The sequence below is a fragment of the Rattus norvegicus genome, chromosome 10 (genome assembly GCF_021556685.1).
Source record: "Rattus norvegicus strain SHRSP/BbbUtx chromosome 10, alternate assembly SHRSP_T2T, whole genome shotgun sequence".
Classification (NCBI taxonomy): Eukaryota; Metazoa; Chordata; class Mammalia; order Rodentia; family Muridae; genus Rattus; species Rattus norvegicus.
In genome coordinates this window covers 106,928,130-106,954,695 of record NC_141543.1, presented here as the reverse complement: position 1 = coordinate 106,954,695, position 26,566 = coordinate 106,928,130, and the positions used below count along the sequence as shown (strand labels likewise).

Here is a 26,566-nt window from a genome sequence, read left to right as displayed (position 1 = left end):
ACAAAAAAAAAAAGTGAAGGCCTGGTGCAGAGGGAGGCACATTCCTGTAATTCATGGTACTCCATGCACATGTGGAGGTCAGAGGACAACTTCGTAGAATGGCTTCTCCCTTTTCAACTTTACATGGATTCTGGGGACCAAAATCACGTTATCAGGACTGTGGCAACAACCTCTACATGCTGAGCCATCTTACAGCTGACCTCTATGTGTTAAAACAACTTTATGGGGGCTGGAGGGATGGCTCAGTTCAGTGGTTAAGAGCACTGACTGCTCTTCCAGAGGTCCTGAGTTCAATTCCCAATGACCACATGGTGGCTCACAACCATCTGTAATGGGGTCTGACACCCTCTTCTGGTGTGTCTCACATACATAAAACACATTAAAAAAATTTTTTTACATTTCTTTTACATGCCATAGTGGCAGTGGGGAAGTCAGAGGACGAGGAGTCGATTTCACACGTTGAGCCATTTTGTGGGCCCCTCTCTGACTTTTTAAAACCTGTCTTCTCATATATTGTTATCTACTGTCTACATGGATAATAATTAAACGGGGGTGGGGGGCATAGTGGTGCACTCCTTAATCCGAGCATTAGGAAGCAAAGGCTGCGAGTTCCAGGCCAGCCTGGTGTACACAACGATACCCTGTCTGGGTATTTTGTTTGTTCGATTGTTTGTTTTTAAATGTGTATGAGCGGTTTGTTTTGTTCTGTTTTTGTTTGCAGTGTTTTTTTTTTTTAAACTGAGTACACTGTTGCTCTCTTCATACTCACCGGAGGAGGGCATCAGATCCCATCACAGATGGTTGTGAGCCACCATGTGGTTGCTGGGATTTGAACTCAGGACCTCTGGGAGAGCAGTCAGTGCTCTTAAGCGCTGAGCCATCTCTCCAGCCCGTGTATAAGGGTTTTGCTTGCATGTATATATGTGTACCATGTGCATGCCTGGTGCCTGCAGAAGCCAGAAGGCGGTGTTGGACCCCCTGAAACTGGAGTTACAGATCACTGAGATCCTTTACCTGGGTGCTGGCAACCAAGCCCGTGTACTCTGCAAAAACAAAAAGTACTCCTTACTGCTGAGCCATCACTTCCACCCTGAAACCATGTCTTGAAAAAGGAGGAGGAGGAAGAAGAAGAGGAGGAAAATGAAAAGGGGGAGGGAGAGGCTGGGGGTGTGGTCCAGTGACAGTGTTTGTTTAACAAGTAGGAAACTCTGGCTTCAATCCCCAGTACCAGATAAACCAGAAATGGTGGCAAATGCCTGTAATCCCAGCACTTGGGAAGTCAAGGCAGAAGGGTCAGAAGTTCAAGGCCACCCTGAGCACTCAGCACATAGCAGACTTGAGTCTAGTTTAACATCCGTGAGATCCTGTCTCAAAAGGACAAAGAACACTTCCCCCCACAGCGTTGATCGTGAATGCCCTGCCTGGCATAGCTGCGCCTTCCTGCCCCCATTGTTAAGATTACTTGCTTTTATTTTTAGTTGCTTGGGGGGGGGGATCTCCCCAAGCCAGATTGTAAACTCTAGGGCCATACAGACCCCTTGTGCTCTGTTCACCAGAGTGCTTGGCGTAGCTGGTTCTTCACAGACAGACTTTCCCAAGGGCTGATTGCAGGCTGTGTAGTCATAGGTAAGTCGTCACGAGAAAGCCAAGATTTCTGGGCGCAGAGGGACCTCAAAGGTTACACCCCTCATCTGCAGTGCAGTGCCGCAGGGGGCAACAGGCCTGAGAGACACGGAGAGGAAACTATGGATCCAGGGTCACTTGTGCTTTTAGAATACTGGTGCATTTTTTATTAAAGAAGAGAATAAAGCATTTGTAAATATATTTCTCTCAGGTATACTTCAAAGGTGACACTGATCGGCTGCTACAGAACTGGGGAAGTGAACAGGCCTGAATTCCTCCCCAATCCCCACATGACAGGGACACACAGAGGGTCTGCAGGTGCCCGGCCCCAAAGGACAAAAAAAGGTTCCAAGTAAGGTGAACAGAAGGATCTGGTTGTCAGCTGGCATTACAGTGCCACCTGAAACAACACAGCCTCTCCAGGGATGTCAGACATGCTTGGTAAGAAAGCCCTTTACCCATTAGACGGAGGTAAGGCATGACGGTTCCCACTGGGCTCCCAGCACTGAGGCCAGAGTCACTGCCTCCTACTGGATTGTATGGCTCCTTTGATTTCTAGAATCCTGGGAAGGGTGGTGGAAGGAACCAGAAGCCCTGAAGGGCTGCTGAGGACAAGCCGGGGCCCTGGGCATGTTTTAGATGATGCTTGACTTTCTGAAGTTTTAGACTAAAATATTGAACCCCTCATCCAGATGGAGCCTCAAAAGCCACCCCCATAGAAGTGGGAGATAAGGAGCAGGTGTTCTGTAAAAAGGTGGGAAGGGAGAGATTTCTTCCTCAACTTAAGAATACAGCACAACTTGAGGGCCCGGCAGTAGTGGATCACACCCAGTGCCTGGGAGGCAGAGGCAGGAGGATCTCTGAGTTGGAAGCCAGCCTGGTCCAGAGCGAGTTCCAGGACAGTCAAGGATACACAGAGAAACCCTGTCTCAAAACAAAACAAAACAAAACAAACAAAAACTGGGTTGGGGATTTAGCTCAGTGGTAGAGCACTTGCCTAGCAAGCGCAAGGCCCTGGGTTCGGTCCTCAGCTCCGGGGGGGAAAAAAAAAAAAAAGAGAGAGAGAGAGAGAGAAACAAACAAACAAACAAACACCCAGAACAAAACCCAACCAATCAAAACTAGTAAGGACCCCGCAGTCCCTGGTGAAGGACAGGAATGAACACTTGGACCTGGGCTGGTGACACCCACATAGACATTCTGAAGGCTGCAGATGTGAACTGTCCCAGGGTTGGCCTGAGGAAGAGAGGGTGGATGAGAGACGTCATGGTCCCTGAGATGAGGGCAAGCACAGAGAAAGGGAGGGAAGCATTGGTGGTTCATAGGCTCGGGGGAGGTCCCTTCATCCCAGACCCTGGAGGCTTCATGCCCAGAAGGTAATTCCAGGAATGGAACTTGGCTCTCAGAGGAAAGGAACACTACCCATGTATGGCTGTCGAGGGGCTCCCTCTTCCTCTATTCGGATTGGCTACAGGTCTGTGGTGAGCTGAAGGCATTTGCCAGGGCGGAGCGGGTACAGTGGAGCCTAGCTAAAGCTTCCTGCTCTGCAAGGTGGGAGGGAGCTATCGGTGCCCTGCCCAGATCTGGGAGTGGTACAGCTGGTGCTAAGCGAATGACGGTATGACTGGCGAGAAGCAGTGGACGGTCTAGGAGACCCCAGACACCAGCAATGGCTGGCTCTGAGGCCCCCTTTCAAGTGTTTCCAGTTGTGACAAGGCTTCGGGCGGCCCTGCATTGCAAATCTCTCAGAAAGACAACTTTGGAGGGTGAAGCCGGAAAGGCTTGCAGAAGACTGGGGGCGAGCTGAGGGTCAGGGGCCTGGGGTCCAGAAGCTGAGGGGACAGTGGCAGGGTGGCAGTGGCGGGTGGGGAGTGTGTTTGGCTTTTAAACTGAGCTGTGCCTTCAAGCTGAAGCAAAGTGGCCAAGGGAGGCAGAACAAGTGAGCTGGGCCACCAGCAGGAGATATGCTGTGTCCCTTAGATCAGAAAGGCTTTCCTTGCCCATGCTCCAGCCACCAGCTATGGTATATTGCTGCGTAAAGGGCTCTCTCACTTGCCAAGAGGCTGCCATCCAGGCCTGACAGACCCCCTCTGGAGAGGAGGCAGAGGGAAGCTACAGGCCTAGAGAGGGGTCACTTGCTGCTGTGCGTCTTGACTTTGGTGGCGTTGATGTCGGCCTTGGTCTTCTGGATCCTGGCAAAGATCTCTTTGAAGAGCGCCTTGTACTCAGGCTGGCTCTGCTCCAGCCGCTTATCCACAGCTTCCACGTGCTGGCTTAGGCTCTTCTCACCCGCCTTGCCCTCCCCCTGGCTCTCCTCGCCCCCCAGTAGGTCCCTCCATGAGCTGTCCCGGGAGATGGGCCGTGAGGTCTGCACCCCCGCGTGCCGCACCCCGGCACCATGCTGCCGGCACTTGCTCAGAAGCTCCTCGTATTTTTCCAGCAGGGCGTGGTACTGCTCGTCCACCTCCCTCAGGATAGACATACCGCGCCTGCGCACACTGTTGGCATGCAAAGTGAGGTTGCCAGCGTGCCGGCTGGCTGGGTCTTTGGCCACTATGGCATTGAGTGCCGTGTCGCTGCAGCTCTTGCGCACCGCGTGGCTGGGGGAAGCTGCAGGCGAGGAGACACCATCCTGGGCATTGGGGTCATCTCCGCTTCCTGGCTGGGGGTCATCAGCCTCAGGGGCCTGAGTGAGGGGCGCCAGCAAAGCCTCGGCCAGGTGCTCATCCCGGGCCAGCAGGTAGGTCTTGGCCTGCTTCATCTGCTGCAGCTCCAGCAGCTCGGCCTCCAGCTCCTGCACGCGCAGGCGGCAGCCCTCCATCTCGCACAGCTGTCGCTCCAGCTCCGTGTACTCCTGCAGCACCAGAGTGTACTCACGTTCTGCCCGCTCCTTGCGCTGTCGCTCCTGGCTCACCTGGGAACGGAGCACCCCAACCAAAGTCTGCAGTCGTTCGTTTTCCTGCTCCAGCGGCCGAGGACCCAGCTCCAGCGAGGAACTGTGTAGGCGGAAGGCATCCTCACATCTGCTGTGGGAGTGGGGGTGGGGGAGGGGCAGGCAGCAGTAGCTGGTCATGGCCAAGTCATGGCCAGTGCCAGACACTGGGCTCTCTTGTCCATTGGTCTAAATCTTCCTTGTGCCCCTCTGAGTCGCCCTCCAACCCTCCTACTTTCTCTCTGGGTCGTGTGTCTGAGGATTCATCGGCAGTGGGAGACGCAGTGAAGGTCCAAGGTAGGAACAAAGGGAGATGTGCGAGTGTGTCTTACCCCGGTTGGTGCTGGCCAGGCAGGCCTCTCTGTTACCTTCTGGTAATCTCCCTCTCTAGACCCTGAGGTCTTAAGGTGGCCCTGCACTGCAGCCACAGACCTCATTTCCATAAACACTGCTTCTTTAACTTTTTAAAAACAGGGCCTTACACAGCCCTGTTTGACCTCTCTAGCTAAAGTTGATTTTCACTTTTCGATTTTCTTATCTCCACTCTGTGAGTGCCGGGATTACAAGTGTGGGTCACCACACCTCTTATGAGGTGTCAGGGACCAAACTCAAGGCCACGTGTGTGTGTGCGCGCGCGCGCGCGTCAGACAAGCAGGCTTCTCACCGGGCCACAAACCAGCCTCAACCTTGAACTTCATGAAGCCACCTTTCTCCTAACTAGGATGGGGATTCATTCCGGCATAACACACATTCTAGGCAAGTGCCAGGACAACCACAGTGTCTAACTCCTCCTAGGTTAGAAGCCTGGCTGGGTAGGTTTTTCTCATCTGACTAGTAGGCACCATGGATGCAAATGGCTTGTGTTAGTAACACCACAGGTAGCTGTCCCTAGCAAGCATCCTGACATTGTCCTCCTTCCCAGCCACTGTCCACCGCGCACCTCCTCCCTCAGCCAGCTCTCTTGGGACTCTAGGACCACACCCCAGGGCCCTTGCCTACCGGGGACTCGTGCACAGCTCCTTTAGGCAGGGGAAGGTATGGATGGTTCTCCTGCGTTCCCGCTTTTCCCTGCGAACCCGGACTTGCTCCAGGCCTCGAAGTTGCTCCACCTGGGCCTGGAGCTCCTCGACCTGGGACTGCAGGCGCTCGATGGTTTCTGTTAGCCTGAAATAGGATGAGGACACACACGGGAGGCTTTTTGTTAGGGCTGGAGAGATGGTTCAGCCACTAAATGCTAGGCTCACAACCAAAATGTTAAGATTGATTTTTAGGGGTGTGTGTGTGTGTGTGTGTGTGTGTGTGTGTGTGTGTGTAGATGTATGCAGGTGGAGTTGGAGACCCTGGAACTGGAATTAGATGATTGTGAGCCATTCATTGTGGGTGCCGGGAAACAAACTCTGGGCCCAGATCAGCAAGCACTCTCAACCTCCTAGCTACCTCTCTCCCTGCCCACCCTGAGGTGAGAGTCTTCAGGAGACAGGGGTGCTTCGTCACTGCAGCTCAGAATCCCTATAGATGAAGGATGTAGAGGTAGGGACAAACAGACAACCTTGAGCTTGCAGTCTGCTGTCTGGGGTTAAAGTCAGAGAATGTTCTGCCGTATCCAAGGACCTGCCCTTCCGTACAGCCCAGGCTGAGGCAATCATTCCTCCTCAGCCAACTCTGATCCTTTTGTATCTGTGTACACGAGTGTATGTTCACATGCGTGTGGGTACACGTGGAGGCCTGACGGCGACTTTGGGCATCACACCTCGACAAGCTATCCACCTTGGATATTTTTTTTTTTTTTGAGACAGTCTTCCACCGGAACTCAGGGACAGCTGAGTCTGCTAGGGTGGGACCTGCCTGTCGCCAACTTTTTGGAATTTGGGATTCCAAATCACGTCTTCCTTCTCAAGCCTGTGCAGCAGGCCCTTTAGCGACCAGGCCATTTCCCCAACTCCACCCCAGGTCCTTGCACACACCTCTGTCACAGGGACACCTCTGTGAGGTTCCAGAGGGCAGGGCAGGGTCACTGAATCCTTAGCCCCTCACACTGAGTCTGATGCGTAATTGGTGCATATCCGTAGGTGGGAGGGTGGAGTATGTGTCACATTTCACCTTTTGGTTGTGGGGGGCAGGGAGACGGCTCAGTGGCTCAGAGCACTTGCTCTTGCTGGGGACCTGGGTTTAGTCCCTAGCACCCACACAGTGGCTCACAACCATCTGTAACTGTAGTTGTAGAGGATCCCACACCCTCTCCTGACACAGACATACATACAGGCAAAAACACCCACCCATACAAAATAAAAAAATTTTAAAATGAGAGGCCTGGATGGTGGTAGCACTGGCCTTTAATCCCTGTATTCAGGAGGCAGAGGCAGGCGAATCTCTGTGAGTTCGAGGCCAGGCTGGTCTACATAGAGGAACTCTGTCTTGAAACATCCCCCCCCCCACCTCCACCCTTCCACCCCCCACCTCCCAAGGAAGGAAGGGCAGAGGACAGAAGAGTGGCTGTTGTGAGATAAATGTTTAAGCCTCATTGCCAGCCCAGTCCCTTAAGCTTTGTCTTCTAGGAGTGTGTGAGTCTTCCCCACCGGGCACATGCAACACCCTGGGCCTCTCCCTCACCATCCCGGCCCTCACCCATGGATCTTCTGCTGGGCAGCCTTACTCTCCAACACCAGCCTCTGGTTGGTCAGCTCCAGGTCTCTGGCAGTCAGGTCCAGCTGCTCGTACACTTTGGCATGCTGCTCATTCACTAGCCTCAGCGTGTCCAGCTGCTTGGTCAGGTACTAGGAGCGGAGGTAAGGGCGGAATAAACCTTTACAGTGAGGCAGGGACAGATATCCATGTCTGTCCCTCCACCACACCTAGGCCGATGGGCTCTGAGAGGTTTAGGAGCTGAAGACCACAGTGCCCACCCACGACAGGCTGCCTGCCATTGGTGGGCAGGTGGTAAACATGTTGCAGGTTGCACAAAGGCACAGGCAGGCCAAGACCAGAGGGAGGCTCTGGAGAGATGGGAGAAGGCAGAGCCCAAGGCCCCTCTCACCTCGATCTCCTGCACCTGCTCCTCATTGGTAGAGTACATCTGCTGCAGGGACTCCTCCAGCTCCTTGTTTCTCTCCAGCAGAGTCTTCCCGAGCTCTGCCGCTAGGTGCAAGTCTGGGGTAGGGGCGGGCCCAAAAGCACAGAGAGAGGAAGTCAGAAAGCCCGTCATTAAAGAAGCCCTAGCATTCATCGCTGGCTGGGGTCTGGGTGACTTCAGCGGCACCCTGATGCAGGCTGCTCTCAGAAGCCCCAGCAGGCAGAAGGCAGAAGCCAGGGGCTTAGCCGGTGGACGTTTCCTTCTGAAGTGTCTTTCCCTGCGTGCTCCAGGCTCACCCCCTTCCCTTCTGGCACATCTCTAGTTTGGTTTTGTTTGGACAGGATCTTACTGTGGAACTCAGGCAACCCTGGAACTCATGAGACTTTTGCTTCAGCTTCCTGAGTGCTGAGGTTGTAGACGGGTGCCACCAACCAGCTTGGTATTTCTTTCTGGCTGATGTAAAAAAAAAAAAATAGTGCAGACAGGTGAAAAATCAACACTCAAAACTTGATTGAGCCTCGTGTGGTGGTGCAAAACGTCTAACCCCAGAACACGGGAGGCAGAAGCAGGCGGGGTTGAGGTGAGTCTGAGGACAACCAGGGCTATGCATTGAGACCTTGTGTCAAAGAGAAAAAATGAGGATCTGGAGAGGTGGCTCAGTAGTGAAGAGCTCATTACTGTTCTTTCAGAGAACCAGAGTTTGGTTCCCAGCAGGCAAGGTTTGAAACCATCTGTAACTCTAGTTTCAGGGGATCAAACATCCTCTTCCAGCTTTCGTGGGACACTTGCACACACCCCCACACCCCTAAGAAAACAAAACTGGACCAGCGAGATGTCCAGCAGGTAAAGACAATTGCTGCTGAAACCTGGAGCTTCATTGTGGAAGAATGGAATCAACTCCTACAAGATGCCCTCCGACCGCCACAAGGATGCCCATACACATACATATATGTACACACAACACACACACACACACACACACACACACACACACACACACACACAGAGCTGTATTTTGTCTGTACCTGCTTTTCTCCTCTAGCAGTATATCACAGTAGCTTTCTGAGGGGAGACCACATACGCACCATCCATGGGTGCAGGAAACGCTACTGTGTTCAGGCTGTACACACCTTTGTCTGTGTCATCCTTACTGTTGATGGTTAGTCTCTGAGTATTTTCTCTATTAAAAGTGACCTGATGGGTCAGGTGTGGTGTGCATGCCTACAACCCCAGAACTCAGGAAACGGAAGCAGGGGGATCAGGAGTTTGAGGCCATCCTAGGCTACATGAGATATATTCTCTCTCTCTCTCTCTCTCTCTCTCTCTCTCTCTCTCTCCCCGCCCCCCCCCTCAGGCAGAGTGCTAGCACAGCATGCAGGAAGCCTGGCATTTAGTGTCCAGCATGACAGGAAGTGAGCACCTGTAATCCAGTACTGAGGTACAGGCAGAAAGACCAGGAGCTCATGGTCATCCTTTGATATAGATGGTTTGTTCAAGGCCAGCCTGAGTTACACCTGACCCTGCTTAAAAACAAATGAAACCAACAAAAAAAAAAAAAAAAACAACAACAAAGAAACTGTGCCCCAGGCCTAAGACCCCCGCCACTCAGGAGGCTGAGGCAAGAGGACCACAAGTTTGAGGCCAGCGCAGGCAACCCAGAGGTACTGTCTCAAAATAGAAGACAAAAGTCTGGTAAGAATTTGGGCCTGGTAGCTCACTTATGTAATCCCAGCAGTTGGTGGGCTGAGGTAGGATTGCACCAAGTTCCATGCCCAGTCAGGATTACAGGGTAAGACCCTGTCTTAAAAACTGGGTGGTGGGGTTGGGGATTTAGCTCAGTGGTAGAGCGCTTGCTAAGGCCCTGGGTTCGGTCCCCAGCTCCGAAAAAAAGAAAAAAAAAAAACTGGGCGGTGGTGGCCCATGCCTTTGATCCTAGCACTCAGGAAGCAGAGGCAAGCGGATCTCTGAGTTCGAGGCCAATCTGGTCTACAGTGTGAGTTCCAGGACAGCCAGGGCTATACAGTGAAACCCTGTCTCAAAAAACCAAAAAACCCACGAAAAAACCCCAAACAAAGATTAAAACTAAACAAAAAGGAAAGAAAGAAAGAAAGAAAGAAAGAAAGAAAGAAAGAAAAGAAACCCTTAACACTACAGTGCTAGAGTGCTAGAGATGGCTCAGTGATTAAGAGTACTTTCTGCCATTACAGAGCCCCTGGGCTGGGTTCCCAGCACCCACATGGCAGTCTAGCATGTGTGAGGGTCTGGGCTCAGGGTCGAGGACTGAAAAATAAAAGCTAAACTAAGTTTAACTTCATTGTATTTAAACCCTTAGTGATCACCACCTTTTGTGAGAACGCTTTCCTAGAATCAGGATCTGTGGGGCAAACAGCGGGCCTGCTCAATCCATTCTGCCCAGAGCAGGAAAGCTCTGGTTTATTAAACATTAGGAGGCTGTTTGCTACTCCAGCCTTCATTCTAGGCCGACGGTGTAAATCTGGACTGAGATCTGTAAGAGTAACTCTTCCGGGGCCAATAAGACATGGTACTATTTTTATACATAATGATAGTTCTGACTTCCCTCAAAGACAGATGGGCTTTCTGGTCGTCCCCCCAGCCCCCGTCCTCCTTGCCGCCAACCCCCCGCAAGTTTTAGATACATGGTTGTTTCAGCTACACCCTCTGCTTTGCAGCAGACAGGCCTGGTGAGGCCTTCCTCTTGGACCCTTATGGAGCAGAGAGGCTGAATGGGTAGAGGACAGAGCATCCTGTGTGGGTTTCCTTGTGAAAACCGGAGTGACCTGACCAGCTACTGCACCCAGACAAAAGGCCAAGTCTTATCAGGAACAAGTCTAGAGTTGCTCCCACAATGAGGGTTAAAAAAAAAATTTTTTTTTCTTTCTTTAAAGACAGAGTATCTTGTAGCTCGGGTTGGCCTCGAACTTGCCATGGAGCTGAGGATGGCCTTGAACTCTCAGCCTTCTGCCAGTACCTCCTAAGGGCTGGTGAGGTGGGAACGTGCAGCAGTATCTGTTTTTATGTTGGGGGAATCAAACCCAGGGCTTCCTGCATGCCAGGCAGGCGCTCTCCCAACTGAGCTACGGCCCCAGTGATTTTTGTTGCTGTTTCGAGGTAGGGTCTCAGGTGCTCCAGATTTTTCTTGATATATAACCAAGGATGACTTTAAACTTCCCAATCCTATTGCCACTGTACCCCCAAGTACAAGATATAGACAAGCTCAGAGTAGGGGGGTGAGGCTTCGAGATAGCCCGAACGAGGCCTCTAGAGCTAAATTAATCAGAGATGCAGGCTTCGTGTCCTGATGTCACTGGGAAGCCGGTCCCTCTAGCTACACTGTAAGGACAGGACCTAGAACAAAAACAGTTCTCCTAATGAAAACAACCCTAAATCAGATACAAACTCACAGCCCGGGGCAAGCAGCCTGCTCCATGAAGACGCCACAAGGTCCAGTCACCTAATGCAAGCCTAGCAAGGCAGTGGAAGGCATTTGTCGCATGAGTTTATATATGCTGCGTCAGGGTCTGGAGGAGTCTACAAAGTTGTACAAAGTTTTAAGCCAATGCTCTGCTTATTGAATGACAGCCTTGTAATCTATCAGATGCTTGGGAATAACGGGGGGTGAGATGAGATGGGGGAGTGGAGGCTGGCTTTGAGGAAACTTCATAGTCTTCCCAGTCTGTAACAGGATAGTGATGGTCAGCTCATCCCCTTCCTAAAAGTTTCAGGCCTTGGTGTTAGCATTCCGTCTAGGCTCCGCCCCAGTTACCTGGCAACAGCCAGGTGTGCCAGACTCACTATAAAAGGGGCTGCTTGACCCCTCCTCACTCTCTTGCTCTCTTACTCTTCTTCTCTTTCTGTCCTGCTCCCCCTCTTTCCCCCCTCTCCCCCCCCAACGTGCTCACGGCCAGCCTCTACTACTCTACTCTCTGCCTTTCTCTGTCTCCACTACCCCCAACAACTCTCCTCCCCATGCCCTAAATAAACTCTCTTCTATATTATACTGTCGTGTGTCTGGTACTCAGGGATAAGGGATGCTTCAGCATGGACCCGCAGAGGCACCCCCTTCCCCCACACCATACCGGGCCACCACCAAACATAGCCCTGACTTCTCTATCTTTTTTATAAAACACAACACTTGAAACTGTTAGATGGTCTAGAAAGTAACCATTTACCATATACCCGGGTGACCTGTGACGAGACCCTGCAGCCCAGCCAGAATTCAAAGCCAGAGGAATGAGGGACCATCACATCAAGGACAATTTCAACACCACGCTCCTCCTTCCCAGGAGAGTTGAGATGTGTGAGTTCTTACGGCTCAGAGTTCGGTGCCCCAGTGTGGGGGGGGTCTGTTGAATATTGTGACCCAACAGCGATTAAGGAAGGAAGACAGAACGGAGGCGAACACTGGAGAATCTCAGGGAAACTGGATCACATTGCAAGCTAAGCTGGTCCGAGCTGCCCGGAGGGAGGATGGGTGGAGTCTAGAGACGCTCTAGCGCAAAGGACTGAGAAGAACCAAGTACTAGGGGAGGTAACTTGAGGAAGAATAGTGACAATTATGGACCCAGGAGCGGGTGGTGTGGATGCTGGGAAACTTGGAAGCTACCTAAGCGGGAGTCAGGAACAGCGAAACAATAACAAGCTTGTTACCGGTCTGATTGACCGGGGGCTCTGAACCAAGCCAGGGAAAGTACTGAGTCTGCGCTGCCACGCCCCCTGCCTGGCCCTAGGGGCTCTCCGGGGCTTCCTTCGGGGCATCTTAGTGGTTATTATAAGGCAATGTCCCAGAGAAAACAAAAGACCCCCCTACCCTGAAATCACCCATTTGGCTGGGCATTAGGGTGGAACAGGAGAGACTCTTGACAGAGAAGCAGGAAAGGGGGCAGGCATCAGGACAAGACGGATTGAGGTGGAAGACACCAGCTGGTGGATCTGGGAGTCCCGCCCCACAGGGCACTAGAGTCAGGAACTCAGAACGGCCTTTGGGGGTAAGAAGGGCGGAGGAGCAGGGTGGAGGAAGGACAGCCTTTTTCTTACCGGTCAGCATTCCCAGGGGTGGGGAGGACGCAAGGTCAGGCTAGGCAGGAAGGGAGGTCAGGTCTCAAAATCTGACTCAGCAGCCATCCCTCAGCCTGGACAGAGGTGGTCACAGGTGGAGGAGGGGAGAGGCAAAGAAAGAGCCAGTGCTTATAATTAATTCATGACTTTTTCTATTTTTACAGGTGCTCGAGCGAGTGGGTGGAGGGGACCTAGCAAATCTAAGACCCCCGCCTGTCAAGCCCATCCCCTGCCTCTGCGACAGACAGAGCCATGCTAAAGCCAGGCACAATCTCTGGGGACAATCTCTTTGGGGAGGGAAGTTGGGGCTTGGCCCGGGGTAAGGGGAAAACAGACAGGAAGGATACTCCAAGTGTAGCTGCAGAAATCACTGTGTGTCAGAGCTGAATGGAAGGACAGGATTTGGGGACCGAGTAACACAAATGGGTCCTCTGACGTGACTGTCTTTTGGCAGACGATCCATCCCCACCCCATCACCCAGGTCTCCTGGCCTGGCCAGCGGACCAGAGTGACTAGACTTCCTTTGTCCCTACTTCCCTGTCCTTCATTTGGCCCCAGGCCTTGGTTACAAACATCCCTTCTCCCAGCATGCCTGCCTTCCTCCAGCCTTCCAGCTCAGGGCTCTTTGCTGAGGGGACTATGCCGTCACACGGCGGCCGGCCGTTACTTCAACTTCTCACACTTCCGTCTCCTCCGCTGGAATTCAGGATCAGGAGGACAGAGATTCCATCCCTAGACTTGGCACAGCCTCTGGCAGGAAGAAGGTCCTCTTTCTTCATAGAGTGTTTCCTTACTGGGCGTCCCCATGGTTCCTGGGCTCTGTCTATGACTGGAGCTGCAGGCCTGATCAGCAGGGCCCAAGAAGCAGGGGGTGTGGGAGCTCTTCAGTCCTGCTAGAATGGTAGTTCTTGCCCCTTCGAGGAAGCTACGCACATCTCCCACCCCTACTCCAAGGCTTCTTCCTCCCACATCTGGGCTGGGCATGGCGCCAAGCCTTCATTAGGGGGTGCGGGAACTAAATGAGACCGTCATGGTATTAGCATCTGCCTCCCCTAGAGGCTGTCTTCGCCAGAAATCAGCTTTTCATCTTTCCTTCTGCGCTAGCCTCTCCCAGGAAGCCATCCCACAACCACTTACACTTAGAGCCTACAAGTGGACCTCCCCCACCCAGCCCTTGTGTACCCAGAGGGTCAGGCTGTAACTGTGCCCAGGGCCCAGAATAATGTCTAGCGCTCACATGGTGCCAGTAGGTGTTCACTGAGTAGAAAAGTTTTAGGGGTAGTGGCCAGGACAGAGAAGAGATGCCACAGAAACATGGGGAGCTCACTGCATAGCAGCGTCTAGCCCAACACCCTCCATCCTACAGAGTTCTCCCAAGGTTCTGATTCAAGGACAAGTACAGGGACCGGCTCCTCATCTGCAGGTGAAGCTCGGCTGCATGGGGAAGTGGGTCAGGAGACAAAGTCCTCAGGATCCAAGTGCATGCTTCCCACCCTGGCAAACCAGGGCTCTGGGCCCTGAGGACGGAGAACAGGCCTTTATGGCACACGCACTATGCCAGGCTTGCAAGTGACCCTCATCCTCGGGGTTTTAGTAAGAACTGGCAGAGGAGAGGATGGGGCAAGACAACTCCAGCAGACCTTGGCCTTGACCCTGACCCTCTCAGGCCTTCTTGCCAAGTCGACTCCACCTCTCAGTGATGTCATTTTAGCCACCTCATCACCAGCTTCTAAACCCCTTCTAGTCATTCTCTAGGTCCTCGGATGAGAGCCACAGAAGGGGCTCCCTCTTTCCCCAGGGATCTCATTTGGCAAGAAGTCAGAAATTGCTAAAGGACCCCTTCACATCCTGAGCCACTTGGGTGGAAGCCCTGAGCAGGGAAGGACCAGGGAACGCCTCTCTCGGGAAGGCAGATTGGAGACTTCCAGCTTCTTCTCAGGCATAAGCATGCACCACCCGCCTCCTGGGCAGAGGGAAGCGAGTTGGGGAAACTTTTTGGAAGTCTTAGAGCTCAGAAATTCTGACCCGGACAGGTGCTGTTGATCTGCAGAGATGACTTATCCCAACATATAGTGCATTCTTAGCAAAAGTACCAGAAATCCCCTGTGGGCTCCAAGCTTCCATTACACCTAGTACTCGGGCCCCCTAATAATCGGGCTCCCTAACAATACCCTACCGGGGCATGCGAGTAGTTGCTGCTACTAAAATGAGAAGGATGATGAATGCCCTCTCAACTGGACACTTTTGCAAGTCTCCTCCTGAGTCCGAATCTTCCAGGGCAGCGCCCTTCTTGGTCCACGTCTCCATTCTCAAGACGGATTACGCTCTGCTGGGCACACTAGATCCAGCCCAGCCCTTTTCTAGGTGATACCGCCCAACAATGGAGTAGTGGCCAGGGGTCTCGGGACACACGATGTTTCCCTCCCCGCCGCGCTCACCCTGCTCCAGGTCCTGATGGTCGTACCAGGACTCCTCCTCCTCTGCGGAGTACTCCTCCATCCCCGCGGCTCTCCGCATGGCCCCGCGGGTGGCGGTGGGCGGGCGCTGCGGCAGCTCAGGGCCTGGGCTCGCAGCCCGGGACAATGCGGCGGAGGCGGCCCGGGCTTCCAACGTCGCGGGCTCGGGCTGCAGCGCCCCTGCGCCCGCCGCCCGTGATCGCCATCCGCTACCGGCCGTGCGCCCAGTGGGGCCTCTGGCTCCCGCGCTCCCCGGGTCCCGCCGAACTGGGACGCCGGGTGGCGGCGGCACAAAGGGCGGAGGGGTGGGGACTGTAAAGCAGGACGACAGTTGGGACCACCCTAGACCGCCTGCAGGGCTGGGGCGTCAGCAGAATGTGGGTGCAGCGGCGAGTACCCCTTGCCCGCCTCCGGCCCGCACACCGCCCGGCCTGCGCCGTGACACCCGGAGCCGCCGCTGCATCTCCGCCCGGCCCGCTTACAGCTTCCCAGGCCGCCAGCTCTGAGGGGTGGAGCCTGCCGCCGGAGACCAATCACGAGGTGTATGCAAATAAGGGGCGGGCCGAAGTAGAGGACCTTCCTTGTGTCCTGGTCTGGGAATTGCTGGCTCAACCCTCTGTCCTGCTTTTCCTCCACGTCCGACTTTTATTTAGGTCCATCTGGAATTATTTTGTTTGTTGTCTGTCCTTCTGGCTCTACTGAGAGCAAGGGTCTGTCTGTTGTCCACAGTGGTCCTCACCGAGGAGAACGCGCTGACCCACTGATACAGTCCATGAACGTTCTTTACACCGGTATTAATTTACAAACATCTTTAAGAACCTTGAATGGAGGTTTGGCTGCTGGAACACTCGAGGTTAAGAGTTCCTGCTGAGGATTTGACTACGGTTCCCACGGCACCCACGGCAAGCAGTTCACAATAGCCTAACAGTCAAGCAGCTCTTAACAGCCAGCTCCAGGGAAAATCTGACACCCCTGGCCTCCGTGGGTACATATACTTTATACTTTCACACAAACATGATTAAAAGATGCAGGCACAGTGGTTCCCGCCTCTAATAAATGGCTCTGGGAGTCTGAAGGAGGAGGATTGTCTTGAGTTCCAGGCTAGACTAAGCTACAGTGTGGGAGTTTTTCTGTAAATTAAACTAAGCAAAGGTATACATTACATTAAGGAGGTTAAGGAGGTGACTCAGAACATTGAAAGTGCTTACCAGGTTTAAAAAGAAAAAAGAGAGTGGCTTGCTCTTGTAATCCCAGGTCTGGGGACTGGGGAGCCAAGATAGATGAATCTATGGTGGCCAGTCAACGTAACCTATTTGGTGAACTTTAGGCCACTGAAAGGCCTTGTTTCAAAAAAAGACAAGGTGCACAGCTCCTGAAAAATAACTCTTAGAGGTTGTCCTTTGCCCTGTGCACCACACATATGTGTGAACACACACACACACACACACACACACACACACACACACACACACACACGCCTTTAAGAACCTTAGTCTTAAGCTGGACAGATGGCTCAGTGGTTAAGAGCACTGACTGCTCTTCCAGAGGTCCTGAGTTCAATCCCCAGCAACCACATGGTGGCTCACAACCATCTGTAATGGGATCTGATGCCCTCTTCTGGTGTGTCTGAAGACAGATACAATGGACTGACATATAATAAACAATTCTTAAAAAAAAAAAAAAAGAAGAAGAAGAAGAACTTGAGTCTTGGCCTGGAGATGGTTCAACACTTTAGCACACTTATTGCTCTTGCAGAAGTCCTGGCTGGGAATCCATTCCTCAGATCCAGATGGTGGTTCAGAAACATCTGTAACTCTGGTCCCAGGAGATCAATTCTCCTCTCTTGACCTCCTTGGGCACCAGGCATGCACATGGTGTAGATACACACATGCAGGCAGATGCTCATACACATAAGCATAGAATAAATATAGAAGTATAACACATTTAAAAAAAAAGAACCTGGATGTTTGAGAACCTGTATGTCTAGAAACAGGCTGGGAGGAATGGAATTTGAGCACAGGTAACTTGTATTCTGCCCTTTCTCTTTAAGGTCTGTTTCTTACTGCTTAAGACCCAAATCTGATATCCGGTTACACCCATAAAAGCCATGATTTAATCCATCCAAGCATTTTTTTTTCCTTAACAGCATTCACGTAAGTTGTTTTTGTTGAGACCCGTCAGGTGTGAACATTCTCGAGGCACTCAATGTATGTTGTGATAGACCCAGAAAAGAACCTCTAGCCAGAATACAGCAAAACCTGAGAATCCAAAGGAAAAAGGCATATGGCCAGGAGAAAGATGTGTAAAAGATTTGACTAGACAATTTACACACACACACACACACACACACACACACACATATACACACACACCCCAAATGGCTCAGTCAACATATGACTAAGGTACAAAGTTTACTTAGTCCTCAGGAAATGCAAATTAAATCCACAATGAGGTGCCCCCATTGTCATACTTGGCACCTTAACTGTGTTCCAAGGCCCAGGTATTAAATGCTTCACTCTCAGTGTGGTGTTGTTGGGAGGTATAGACACTTCTGAGAGATGGAGCATACTGTGTGAATGCATGTGTGTGTGCATGTGTGTGTATGTGCATATGTGTGTATGCTGTGTGTATGTATATACATGTGTATATCTTTGTGTGTATAGATACGCATGTACGCATGTGTGTATTATGTGTATGTATGCATGTGTGTGTTTGTGTGTGTACGTATGCATGCATGTATGCATGTGTGTATTGTGTATGTGTATGCATGTATGTGTGTATATGTATGTATGTGTGCATATGTGTATGCATGTGTGTGCATGTGCATGCATGTGTATACATGTGTGTGTATGTTTGTGTATATGTATGTATGCATTTATGCATGTGTGCATTGTGTGTATGTATGCATGCTGTATATATGTGTATGCATGTATGTGCATGCATGTGCATGTGTGTGCATATGTGCATGTGTGTACATGTGTATGTATGTATGTTTGTGTGTGTATGTATGTGTATATGTGTATGCATGCTTGTGTGTGTATGTGTGTGTTGGGGAGATCTTCATGTCATTGAGATTGTGGAGCCTTGGCCTCTTCTTCCTTTCTGTGCTGTGTGGTGATGAAACAATGGTTTCATTGCATTGCATGCTCCTGTTGTGATGAACTGACTTGACATAGCCCTCAAAACTGATCCTGGGCTGAAATCCCCCAAAACTGCGGGATAAAATATACTTTTTTATAAATCATGGTCCAGCTTTCCATCCCTATGACAACTTACAAGGAAGAAAGGTATGCTTTGGCTCAAGGTTTCAGCTCATCCTTGCTTCACCCCTGTGGCAAGGCAGCTCATTGTAGTGAGTACCCAGCAGAGGACCCTGGGCATCCTATGGCAGTCAAGATTCGAAGAGGGAGGGGCTGGGGAGATGGCTCAGTGGTTAAGAGCATTGGCTGCTCTTCCAGAGGTCCTGAGTTCAAATCTCAGCAACCACATGGTGGCTCACAACCATTTGTAATGGGATCGGATGCCCTCTTCTGGTGTGTCTGAAGACAGCCACAGTGTACTCACATACATAAAATAAAACAATATGTTGGCTCTTGTTCTCTCTTGCTCTTAAAAAAAAAACAAACAACAACAAAAAAAAAACCCAACCTGTAACCCCAGCTTCAGAGGATCTGATGCCCTCTTCTGGCCTTTTTTGGGGGCACCAGTACTCAGATGCACCCCAACACACCCATCGCAATACACATGATTAAAATTACATCTTAATGAAAAGTACGGGGTTGGGGATTTAGCTCAGTGGTAGAGCGCTTGCCTAGGAAGCGCAAGGCCCTGGGTTCGGTCCCCAGCTCCGAAAAAAAGAACCAAAAAAAAAAAAAAAATGAAAAGTACAATGTGCCAAATTTATGTAATGGAGTGTATCTATAACGTAGTACAAATTAAGAAACTCTGAGCAAGGGGTTGGGGATTTAGATCAGTGGTAGAGCGCTTGCCTAGCAAGCACAAGGCCCTGGGTTCAGTCCCCAGCTCCAAAAAAAAAAAAAGAAAAAAAAAAAAAAAGAAACTCTGGGCAAAGAATCATTTCCTCTGTAAATGACTCTCAAATACAGTGGCTCGAAGGCAGGCATTCTTGTTTGGTTTGGCTTGGCTTGGTTTTTCAGGACAGGGTTTCTCTGGGTAGCTCTAGTTGGCTTCACGGAGTTCCTAGAACTTGCTCTGTAGATCAGGCTGGTCTCAAACCCAGGGATTAAAGGCATGGGCCGCCATGCTTAGCTGAATACCTGCAGTTCTGGTTTGTGAGTCTGATGTGGATTCTGTGGCCTCAGGGTGTTGGCGGAATAATTTGCTACTTTGCTTCACCTGGTTCCTAAAGGCCACCCACAGGCCTTAGCGGACGGCTCCTCCCCCAGAGACAAGAACAAGAGCGCTGAGTCTGTCTCATTGGAGTGCTCCAACCTCTTCTGCCAGTGCCCTCTTATTTGGACCTTTGGTTTTAGAATTCGATTAATATTATTTTGGGGGTGTGCATGACGTGTATGTGCGAGCACGCGTGCCGTGGCGAATGTGTGGAGTTCAGACGACAACTCCTATCTTTTTTTTTTTTTCCGTGGCTGGGGACCGAACCCAGGACCTTGCACTTCCTAGGTAAGCGCTCTACCACTGAGCCAAATCCCCAACCCCCAGACGGCAACTCCTTAGAACTGGTCCTCACCTTCAATCTTTATGTGTCTTCCGGAAAGTGAACTCAGATCCTTTATGGGTTGAGCCTCCTTGCTGGTCCTTATTTAGACCTTTGTAGGTGGTATTCGGTTCTCCTGAACCATCCAATACCATTCCTGTCTTGGCATCTTTCACCTAATTACATCAGCAGAATCCCTTCTGCTGTGTAAGGCAAACCCCTCAAAGAACCCCGGGGGTTGCACTGTCAACAACACTGTGCGTCATGGTTTTTGCCTGTCACAATACTGGATTGGTCTAGTTATCCAAGTTTCAACACCAGGGCTGGAGAGGTGACTCGGTGGTGGCAAGTGCTGGCTGCTCTTCCTGAGGACCCAGGTTCGATCCCCAGCCCCTGCATAATGTGCTGCACACGTGACTGCTCACGACTTCCGGTAACTGCAGTCCCAGAGAAGCCAACACATTCTTCTGACCCCAGCCAGCATTACATGAGATTATTCTGAGCGACCAAGAGGAGGCCGGGGGCCATGACCAAAAGACAGGTGACTTCTGTTCTTTTTTTTTTTTTTTCCTTTTTTTCGGAGCTGGGGACCGAACGCAGGGCCTTGTGTTTGCCAGGCAAGCGCTCTACCACTGAGCTAAATCCCCAACCCCGGTGACTTCTGTTCTTGTGTAGCTTCGAGCTACAGTGTGCTAAGGAGGAGGCTGATGGCATGTTAAGAGTGTGGCCGCTACTTAGATCCAGTCTGCAGAGGTGCCTCGCTCGCTCAGACGTCTAAGACACTTAAAGGATAAAGTGGCAGCCGTGGTATACGCTTTAGGAGAATGTGCCAGGTGTAAGAGTCGAGAGCAAGCTCAAACGCTCTCAGGACAAAAAGGCTCCGTGGGAAGGGCAGCATGGCTGGATCAGAGTGAGTAGAGGAGTGAGCTCAGAGTCAGGACTGTAGACACCAATTCCTAAATGAACCCATCAAACAAAAGCCTTTCTTTTCTTTTCTTTTCTTTTCTTTTCTTTTCTTTTCTTTTCTTTTCTTTTTTCTTTTCTCTCTCTCTCTCTCTCTCTCTCTCTCTCTCTCTCTTTTTTCCCGGAGCTGGGGACCGAACCCAGGGCCTTGTGCTTGCTAGGCAAGCGCTCTACCAGTGAGAAAAGTCTTTTATTTTCCTTTGTAAATATCAATTGGATAATTTGGAAACGTGATTGCAGAGAAGCAAGACAACCCTAGGGACTTTTGCAATGGTCTAACGGTGGGATGGGCGAGGCTGTGGGAAGGGAATCGGGAAGAGAGAGAGAGAGAGAGAGAGAGAGAGAGAGAGAGAGAGAGAGAGAGAGAGAAGAGAGGACGGTGATGGGGATGGTGTATAACTGACAGGACAGGCACATGAAGCGACTGGTGTGTCAGAGTGATGCTCTCACAGCTTAGCTCTAGTAACCAGGCAGCACTGATGCCATTCATAGCTGAGTCTGAGGGACACACGGACGGAGGGAGAGGGTTCTAAAGGAACCTATCTGGTCAGGTCCCTAAGCCCACTGAGTGAGTGTTCGTGCATTCAGTCTACCCCCACCCATCAGGTCTTCTTCCTGTAGCTCTGTGGGAAGGTACCCATGAGCCAGAGCTGTCCAGGATGCTCTGGAAGTCCCAGAAGTAAGACCAGGTCTGAGGATGCCTGCCTCAGTTTCCCCAGTCTGGGCAGTAAGGATGTTGTTATGGGGTATCTCCCTTGCTAGAGAAAAGAGAAAAAAGATTTGTTTTGTTTTATTTATTTTCCCCTTCCCTCCAGATTTTATTTTATTTATGTAATATTAGTGTGTGTGTGTGTGTGTGGGGCGGGTATCACAGAGGCCAGAACAGGGTATCAGATCCTATGGTGCTGGAGTTAAAGGCAGTTGTGAGCTGCCTGCTATGGGTGCTGGGAACCAAATTCCAGTGTTCCGAAAGAGCAGTAAATACGTCTCAATCTTCCAGCCATTTCTCCAGCCCCTTGCTCGGACAATTACCTTGGCACTAAAGCGGCTTCCAGTGGTTACTTAAATGACTTCTGTGGTTGAGAGCCACCCAGCTCCTACCCACCTCTCAGTGGATCACACTGACCAAGCCTTCCATGTGGTTTCCAGAGGCATGGATGGGCATGGTGTGTGCCAGCCTATGGAGACTTGGGTAATGCTGGCATCGTTTTTTTTTTTCAAGCATGCTGGTCGAAGGAATCTCAGTGCACATCCCAGGTGGCTGGCATGAGGGTAGGGCTGAAGCTGGACCACTGACCTGGCTAGGGTGATGGGTCCTCTTGGGTCCGTCTGCAGAACGCAGAGGGTATGAGCATAGGATGTGAGTTGGCTGTGAGAATGGGAATACAGGATGTGTGCCAAGCCTGTGATATGTCTGCTGCCTATTCTGGCTCAGAGGCGGGGGTGGTGACGCTTCCAAGTCTAAACGAGTCTATGAGGAGATAGGTCTGCCTCCCAGGATCAACTTCAAACCCAACCCTGTCACATAATCAAAACCAGATGGACATCAATGTCCAGGGTGAGTGTGGGAGGACAAATAAATTTCCTGACCCCGATCAACCCTTGAGCCTCATGTCTCAGATTTGGATCAGAAAACCTCACGCCTCAGGGCATCAAAAGGCAGCACCAAGGCCAGAGCCTTTGGTAGCCTGGATGCCTTCCAAATCTTGAGCAACGGAATTTCTTAGAGGTCTATGTCGACTCCTAATAGCAAGATGTAGTTCTCTGTACCCATCCTCGATGCTCAGAAACCGGAGAAGGCAAGCTCAGATCCTGAAGATGCAAGCCCAGGTTCTGGGGATACGAGCCCAGATCCTAACTGTAATGCGCCACCAACACCAATCCGGACTGACTCCCAGCCCCGCGAGAATGGAACTCCCTGGCTGCTAGCCCAGTTCCGACTCGGGTGAGGCTCTGGCAGCCCATCTGGCAGCTTGGAGTCGCACATTCGCCACTGCCTAGCCCTCAGTCTCTGTCCTCCACCTCCGCATCCAGACCAGCACAGCTGGCCGGAAATGACGGTGCGCACGCTGGCAGCGCTGACGTTGGCAGTCCTGCCGCTCACAGTCGCACCAGCCTCCCTGGAAAAGGATGAGGGCGTGTCGCTCCCTGTGCCCTCCTGTGCCAGCAGACACCCTACATCTTGCACTGAAGTGAAAGAGGCGACACTAGGGATCTTTCTTTTGGGTTCTCATCTCTTCTGCAGGCAATGCTCCCTCCATGTCCTTATTCCCGATCATTCTAATAAAAGGGACAAATGACACCAATGATCTCTATCTGTCCTTTCTACCAGTATGAGGTCAGCGCCTGGCAGAGTAAAGCACTGAATAGATGTGAATGAGTGAGGTCATCTGGCGTCCCTCCTCCCTCCCCCACACACCATCTGAGTTTGTCCCAGACAACTCTGTCTTCCCTGAATGGGAAATTTTATAATCTCAGGTTGGAAAGTTCTTCCATGTGTCTGCCTGGGATCCCTTCATCGAAAACCCTCCAAACTCCCCATAAGCGGAGTGACTTTTAGGGTGCTAATTAGGACAGTATCCACACTTACTCAGGGATTAATGGGAGAATTCAGAGTTGGTACAAAGCCAAGTGCTCAGAACCAGGAGCACGGAACAACCTGCATTGTGTGCTTGGTATTCGCCTCTTACAATGATGTGCATTGCATCAATCAGCTGGCCATATTTTGTTTTGTTCCGCGTTGAGGGGGGCATATGCAGCCCTGGCCAGTCTGACACTTCACTGGGAGTGAGGGTGTGGACTCCCTTGCCTGACTCTACTTACCCTTTTTTGTAGTCAGGATCTTGTGTATCCCAGACTTGCCTCAAACCGTAGCCAAGGATGATTCTGAAGTTCATATTTTTAAAAAAATTTTAAAATTATTTATTCTTTTTATGTTATGAGTGCACTGTTGCTGTCCTCAGACACACCAGAAGAGGGCATCAGATCCCATTACAGATGGTTGTGAGCCACCATGCGGTTGCTGGGAATTGAACTCAGGACCTCTGGAAGAGCAGTCAGTGCTCTTAACCGCTGAGCCATCTCTCCAGCCCAACCCTGAACTTCTTGATCCTGGAGTCTGTACTTCCCAGATGTTGAAGCTTCAGGCATATGCCATTACTCCTGATGTAGGCTGGGGACTGAACCCTGAGGCTTTGTGAATGCAACACTGTACTAACAGTGCTAAGGTGCTCCCGGACCTTCTTCTGTTTGGTTTTTTGCTTTCTTTTGTTTTCGTTTTGTAGCTCAGTTTATCTTCCCACTCACTGTGTAGTTGAAGATAACCTTGAATTCCTAATCTTCCTTCCTTCATTTACCTCCCAAGGGCTGGAAAGACATGCTCAGTTCACTGATGCACTTTTAAAGCTGCCCCTGGTCCCTCATTAACCTCTCTCTGGTAGGACTCAAGAGGCATCTGGTTGGGGAGGTCTGCATGGAAACCTTCCCTTCTGGCTGGAAATGTTTGGTGTGTGTGTGTGTGTGTGTGTGTGTGTGTGTGTGTGTGTGTGTGTGTGAAGTTTGGTCAAAAAGCATTTTTCCCATGGCCTCAAGTGAAATGAAAATTAGCCACATCTTCCTAAAACAGACATTACTTTCTGCTATCTGATAAATGTCCTCTCTGTGCTGAGAGCAGGGATGCAGGGAATAAGACAGATACAGACCCTGCTCGCACGCAACTTAAAGTAGAGACAGAAGTAGAAAAGTAGAGACGGACGTGAAACAAAAGATGCAAAATATCTATTGAAAGTGTGGGTCTGTGTGGTTCAGGGTCAGGAATCCTCCTCTGGCAGAGGACCTGAGTTCAGTTTCCAGTCTGGAGTTTGGTGCCTAGAGCTCTTGTTGGTCAGCTCACAACAGCCTGGAACTCCTAGGAATGTCAAGCCCTCTTCTGTACTCTGTAACTACTGTACTCACAAATGCACACACTACCACACAGGCACACACACGCACGCACACACACACACACACACACACACGACTAAAAAGAAAATAAATCTTAGTGGGGTGGTGGTGGCACATGCCTATAATCCCAGCTCTTGGGTGGCTAGCCTGGTCTACAGAGGGAGTGCCAAGGCAGCCGGGTCTATACAGAGAAACCCTGTCTTGAAAAACAAAACAACAACAAAAAGAAAACAAATCATAGACAAAATAAAATAGTGCCAAAAAATTATGTTTCTAATCTCTATTCAGGTGTCAAAGTGCATATCCCCAAGCAACTGGGAAGCTGAGGCAGGAGAACCAGGAATTCAAGTCCCGCCTTGGTTACATGGTGAGTCTGAGGTCAGCCTAGGCTATGAGAGACCCTGTTTCAAAAACAAAAATGTGAGAAACGAGGGCTGAGAGCTGGCTTCTCTTCAGAAGACCCAGGCTCCATTTCCAGTAACCACATGGCCCCTGCAGGCACTGGTATGCGGAACATGCTAGTAGACACAAAACAGTCATATATGTAGTTTTTTTTCACAGATGTAATTTTTAAAAAAGCAAAACAAAAAAAATAGTGGTTAGAGTTTTAAGGAAAACACTAGGGGCTGAAATAACATGTGGGGGATAGGGAATCTCTCAGAAAAAAAAAAAAAAAGGACTTTTAAGATGAGACGCCAAAGGACAAGGAAGGAGGCAGGCACCGGAACAGAGGACCAAGGGCTCCGTCAGTGCCCTTTCTCAGAGGACTTTGGGAGTGACCTTCACAGAGCCCTGTGCAGGAAGAGGGGTGTGGGCTTGGGGAACCGGTCGCTGAGAGAGCAGGAGGACTGTTTGCTCAGGCTGTGGAGATTGTGCCTGTGTGTGTGTGTGTGTGTGTGTGTGTGTGTGTGTGTGTGTGTGTGTGTGTGCATTTAAAGACACAGTCTCACTATGTAGCCCTGGTTGGACTGGAATGTACTATGTAGAAAGTCTGGCCCTGTTTTATTCACAGAAATCCACCTACCTCTGCCTCCTGAGTGCTGGGATTAAAGGTGGGTGCAGCTCCACACTGACAGCAACGTGGTACTTTTAAATGTGGTGCCAAAGGTTGGGTAGGGTGGCACATGCCTGTAATCTTAGCACTTGGGAGATGGAGGCAGGATTAGGTGTTCAAGATCATCCCCAAATTAGCCCTTCCCCTGCCCCTTCTTGGAGAACAGATGACGGTCCTGACTTCTGAGTACATTTGTCTGTGTGTGAGTCTATGCTGTGTATGTAGGCCTGGAAAGGGTGTTGGATCCCTTGGAGCTGGAGTCGCAGGTTGTGCGTGCGCGGCTGGACATGGGTACTCAGAACTGAACTCCGGTCTTCTGGAAAAGCAGCAAGCGCTTGAAGCCACGGAGATATCTCTTCAGCTGAGCCCAGTCTCACGGCTTCCTTCTCTCAGGTTTGAGATGTCTGAGTGAAGAAGTTCCCAGCTAGTTCCATCCCCCAGCCATTCAGAGATAACACTTCCGTAGCCTCTCCCAGCTGAGGCCCAGGCAGCCTCTCCCAGCTGAGGCCCAGGCAGCGTGGAGTGGAGGCCATCGGTCTCAGCTGTATCTCGGGGAACCAATCACTAACCTGGGAGTTTAAGAGACAGTGAAATGGCTGGGGATTTAGCTCAGTGGTAGAGCGCTTACCTAGGAAGCGCAAGGCCCTGGGTTCGGTCCCCAGCTCCGGAAAAAAAAAAAAAAAAAGACAGTGAAATGGCCGTTGTTTTATGCCATTTGGTGGGGGAAGTTGTTCTGGGAAATGTTCCCTAAAACCTCCCTCTGATTGACACCCTG

General features: G+C 51.0%; 2 protein-coding genes across 8 annotated transcripts; one reads left to right on the top strand and one right to left on the bottom strand.

Annotated features, from left to right (window-relative positions):
• Positions 1-1,764: 1,764 nt before the first annotated feature.
• On the bottom strand, positions 1,765-15,624 carry Cdr2l (cerebellar degeneration-related protein 2-like). Of its 4 annotated transcripts, none has more exons than XM_087573279.1 (6): positions 15,140-15,624; positions 7,975-8,078; positions 7,590-7,702; positions 7,181-7,329; positions 5,555-5,719; positions 1,765-4,649 (listed from the first exon to the last, which is right to left on the bottom strand). In XM_087573279.1, the coding sequence occupies exons 3-6, from the start codon at positions 7,626-7,628 to the stop codon at positions 3,755-3,757; spliced, it is 1,248 nt and encodes a 415-aa protein (XP_087429405.1). In that variant the 5' UTR covers positions 7,629-7,702; positions 7,975-8,078; positions 15,140-15,624; the 3' UTR covers positions 1,765-3,754.
• Positions 12,073-16,196, top strand: LOC134480902 (uncharacterized). 4 transcript variants are annotated; one of them, XR_015632261.1, is made up of 5 exons: positions 12,073-12,174; positions 12,866-12,966; positions 13,409-13,465; positions 14,068-14,124; positions 15,887-16,196. XR_015632261.1 is itself a non-coding variant. In XM_087575061.1 (4 exons), exon 3 carries the CDS (start codon positions 15,217-15,219, stop codon positions 15,661-15,663), a length of 447 nt encoding a protein of 148 aa, XP_087431187.1. In that variant the 5' UTR covers positions 12,088-12,174; positions 12,866-14,124; positions 14,500-15,216; the 3' UTR covers positions 15,664-15,699; positions 15,887-16,196. The 4 variants fall into 4 exon arrangements, 2 of the variants coding, with proteins under 2 accessions (XP_087431187.1, XP_087431188.1); XM_087575061.1 differs by adding an exon at positions 14,500-15,699 and having other exon boundaries at positions 12,088-12,174; positions 12,866-14,124; XM_087575062.1 differs by lacking the exons at positions 12,073-12,174; positions 12,866-12,966 and adding an exon at positions 14,500-15,699 and having other exon boundaries at positions 13,308-13,465.
• The last annotated feature ends 10,370 nt before the right edge of the window (positions 16,197-26,566 follow it).

Coding starts and splice junctions, on each gene's coding strand:
- LOC134480902 (XM_087575061.1), top strand. CDS start 15,217: ATGGCCCCGCGGGTGGCGGTGGGCGGGCGCTGCGGCAGCTCAGGGCCT.
- Cdr2l (XM_087573278.1), bottom strand. CDS start 15,218: ATGCGGAGAGCCGCGGGGATGGAGGAGTACTCCGCAGAGGAGGAGGAG. Junction 7,703..15,139: donor CCATCAGGACCTGGAGCAGG/GTGAGCGCGGCG, acceptor CCCCTACCCCAG/ACTTGCACCTAGCGGCAGAG. Junction 7,330..7,589: donor AGCAGGTGCAGGAGATCGAG/GTGAGAGGGGCC, acceptor CTCCGCTCCTAG/TACCTGACCAAGCAGCTGGA.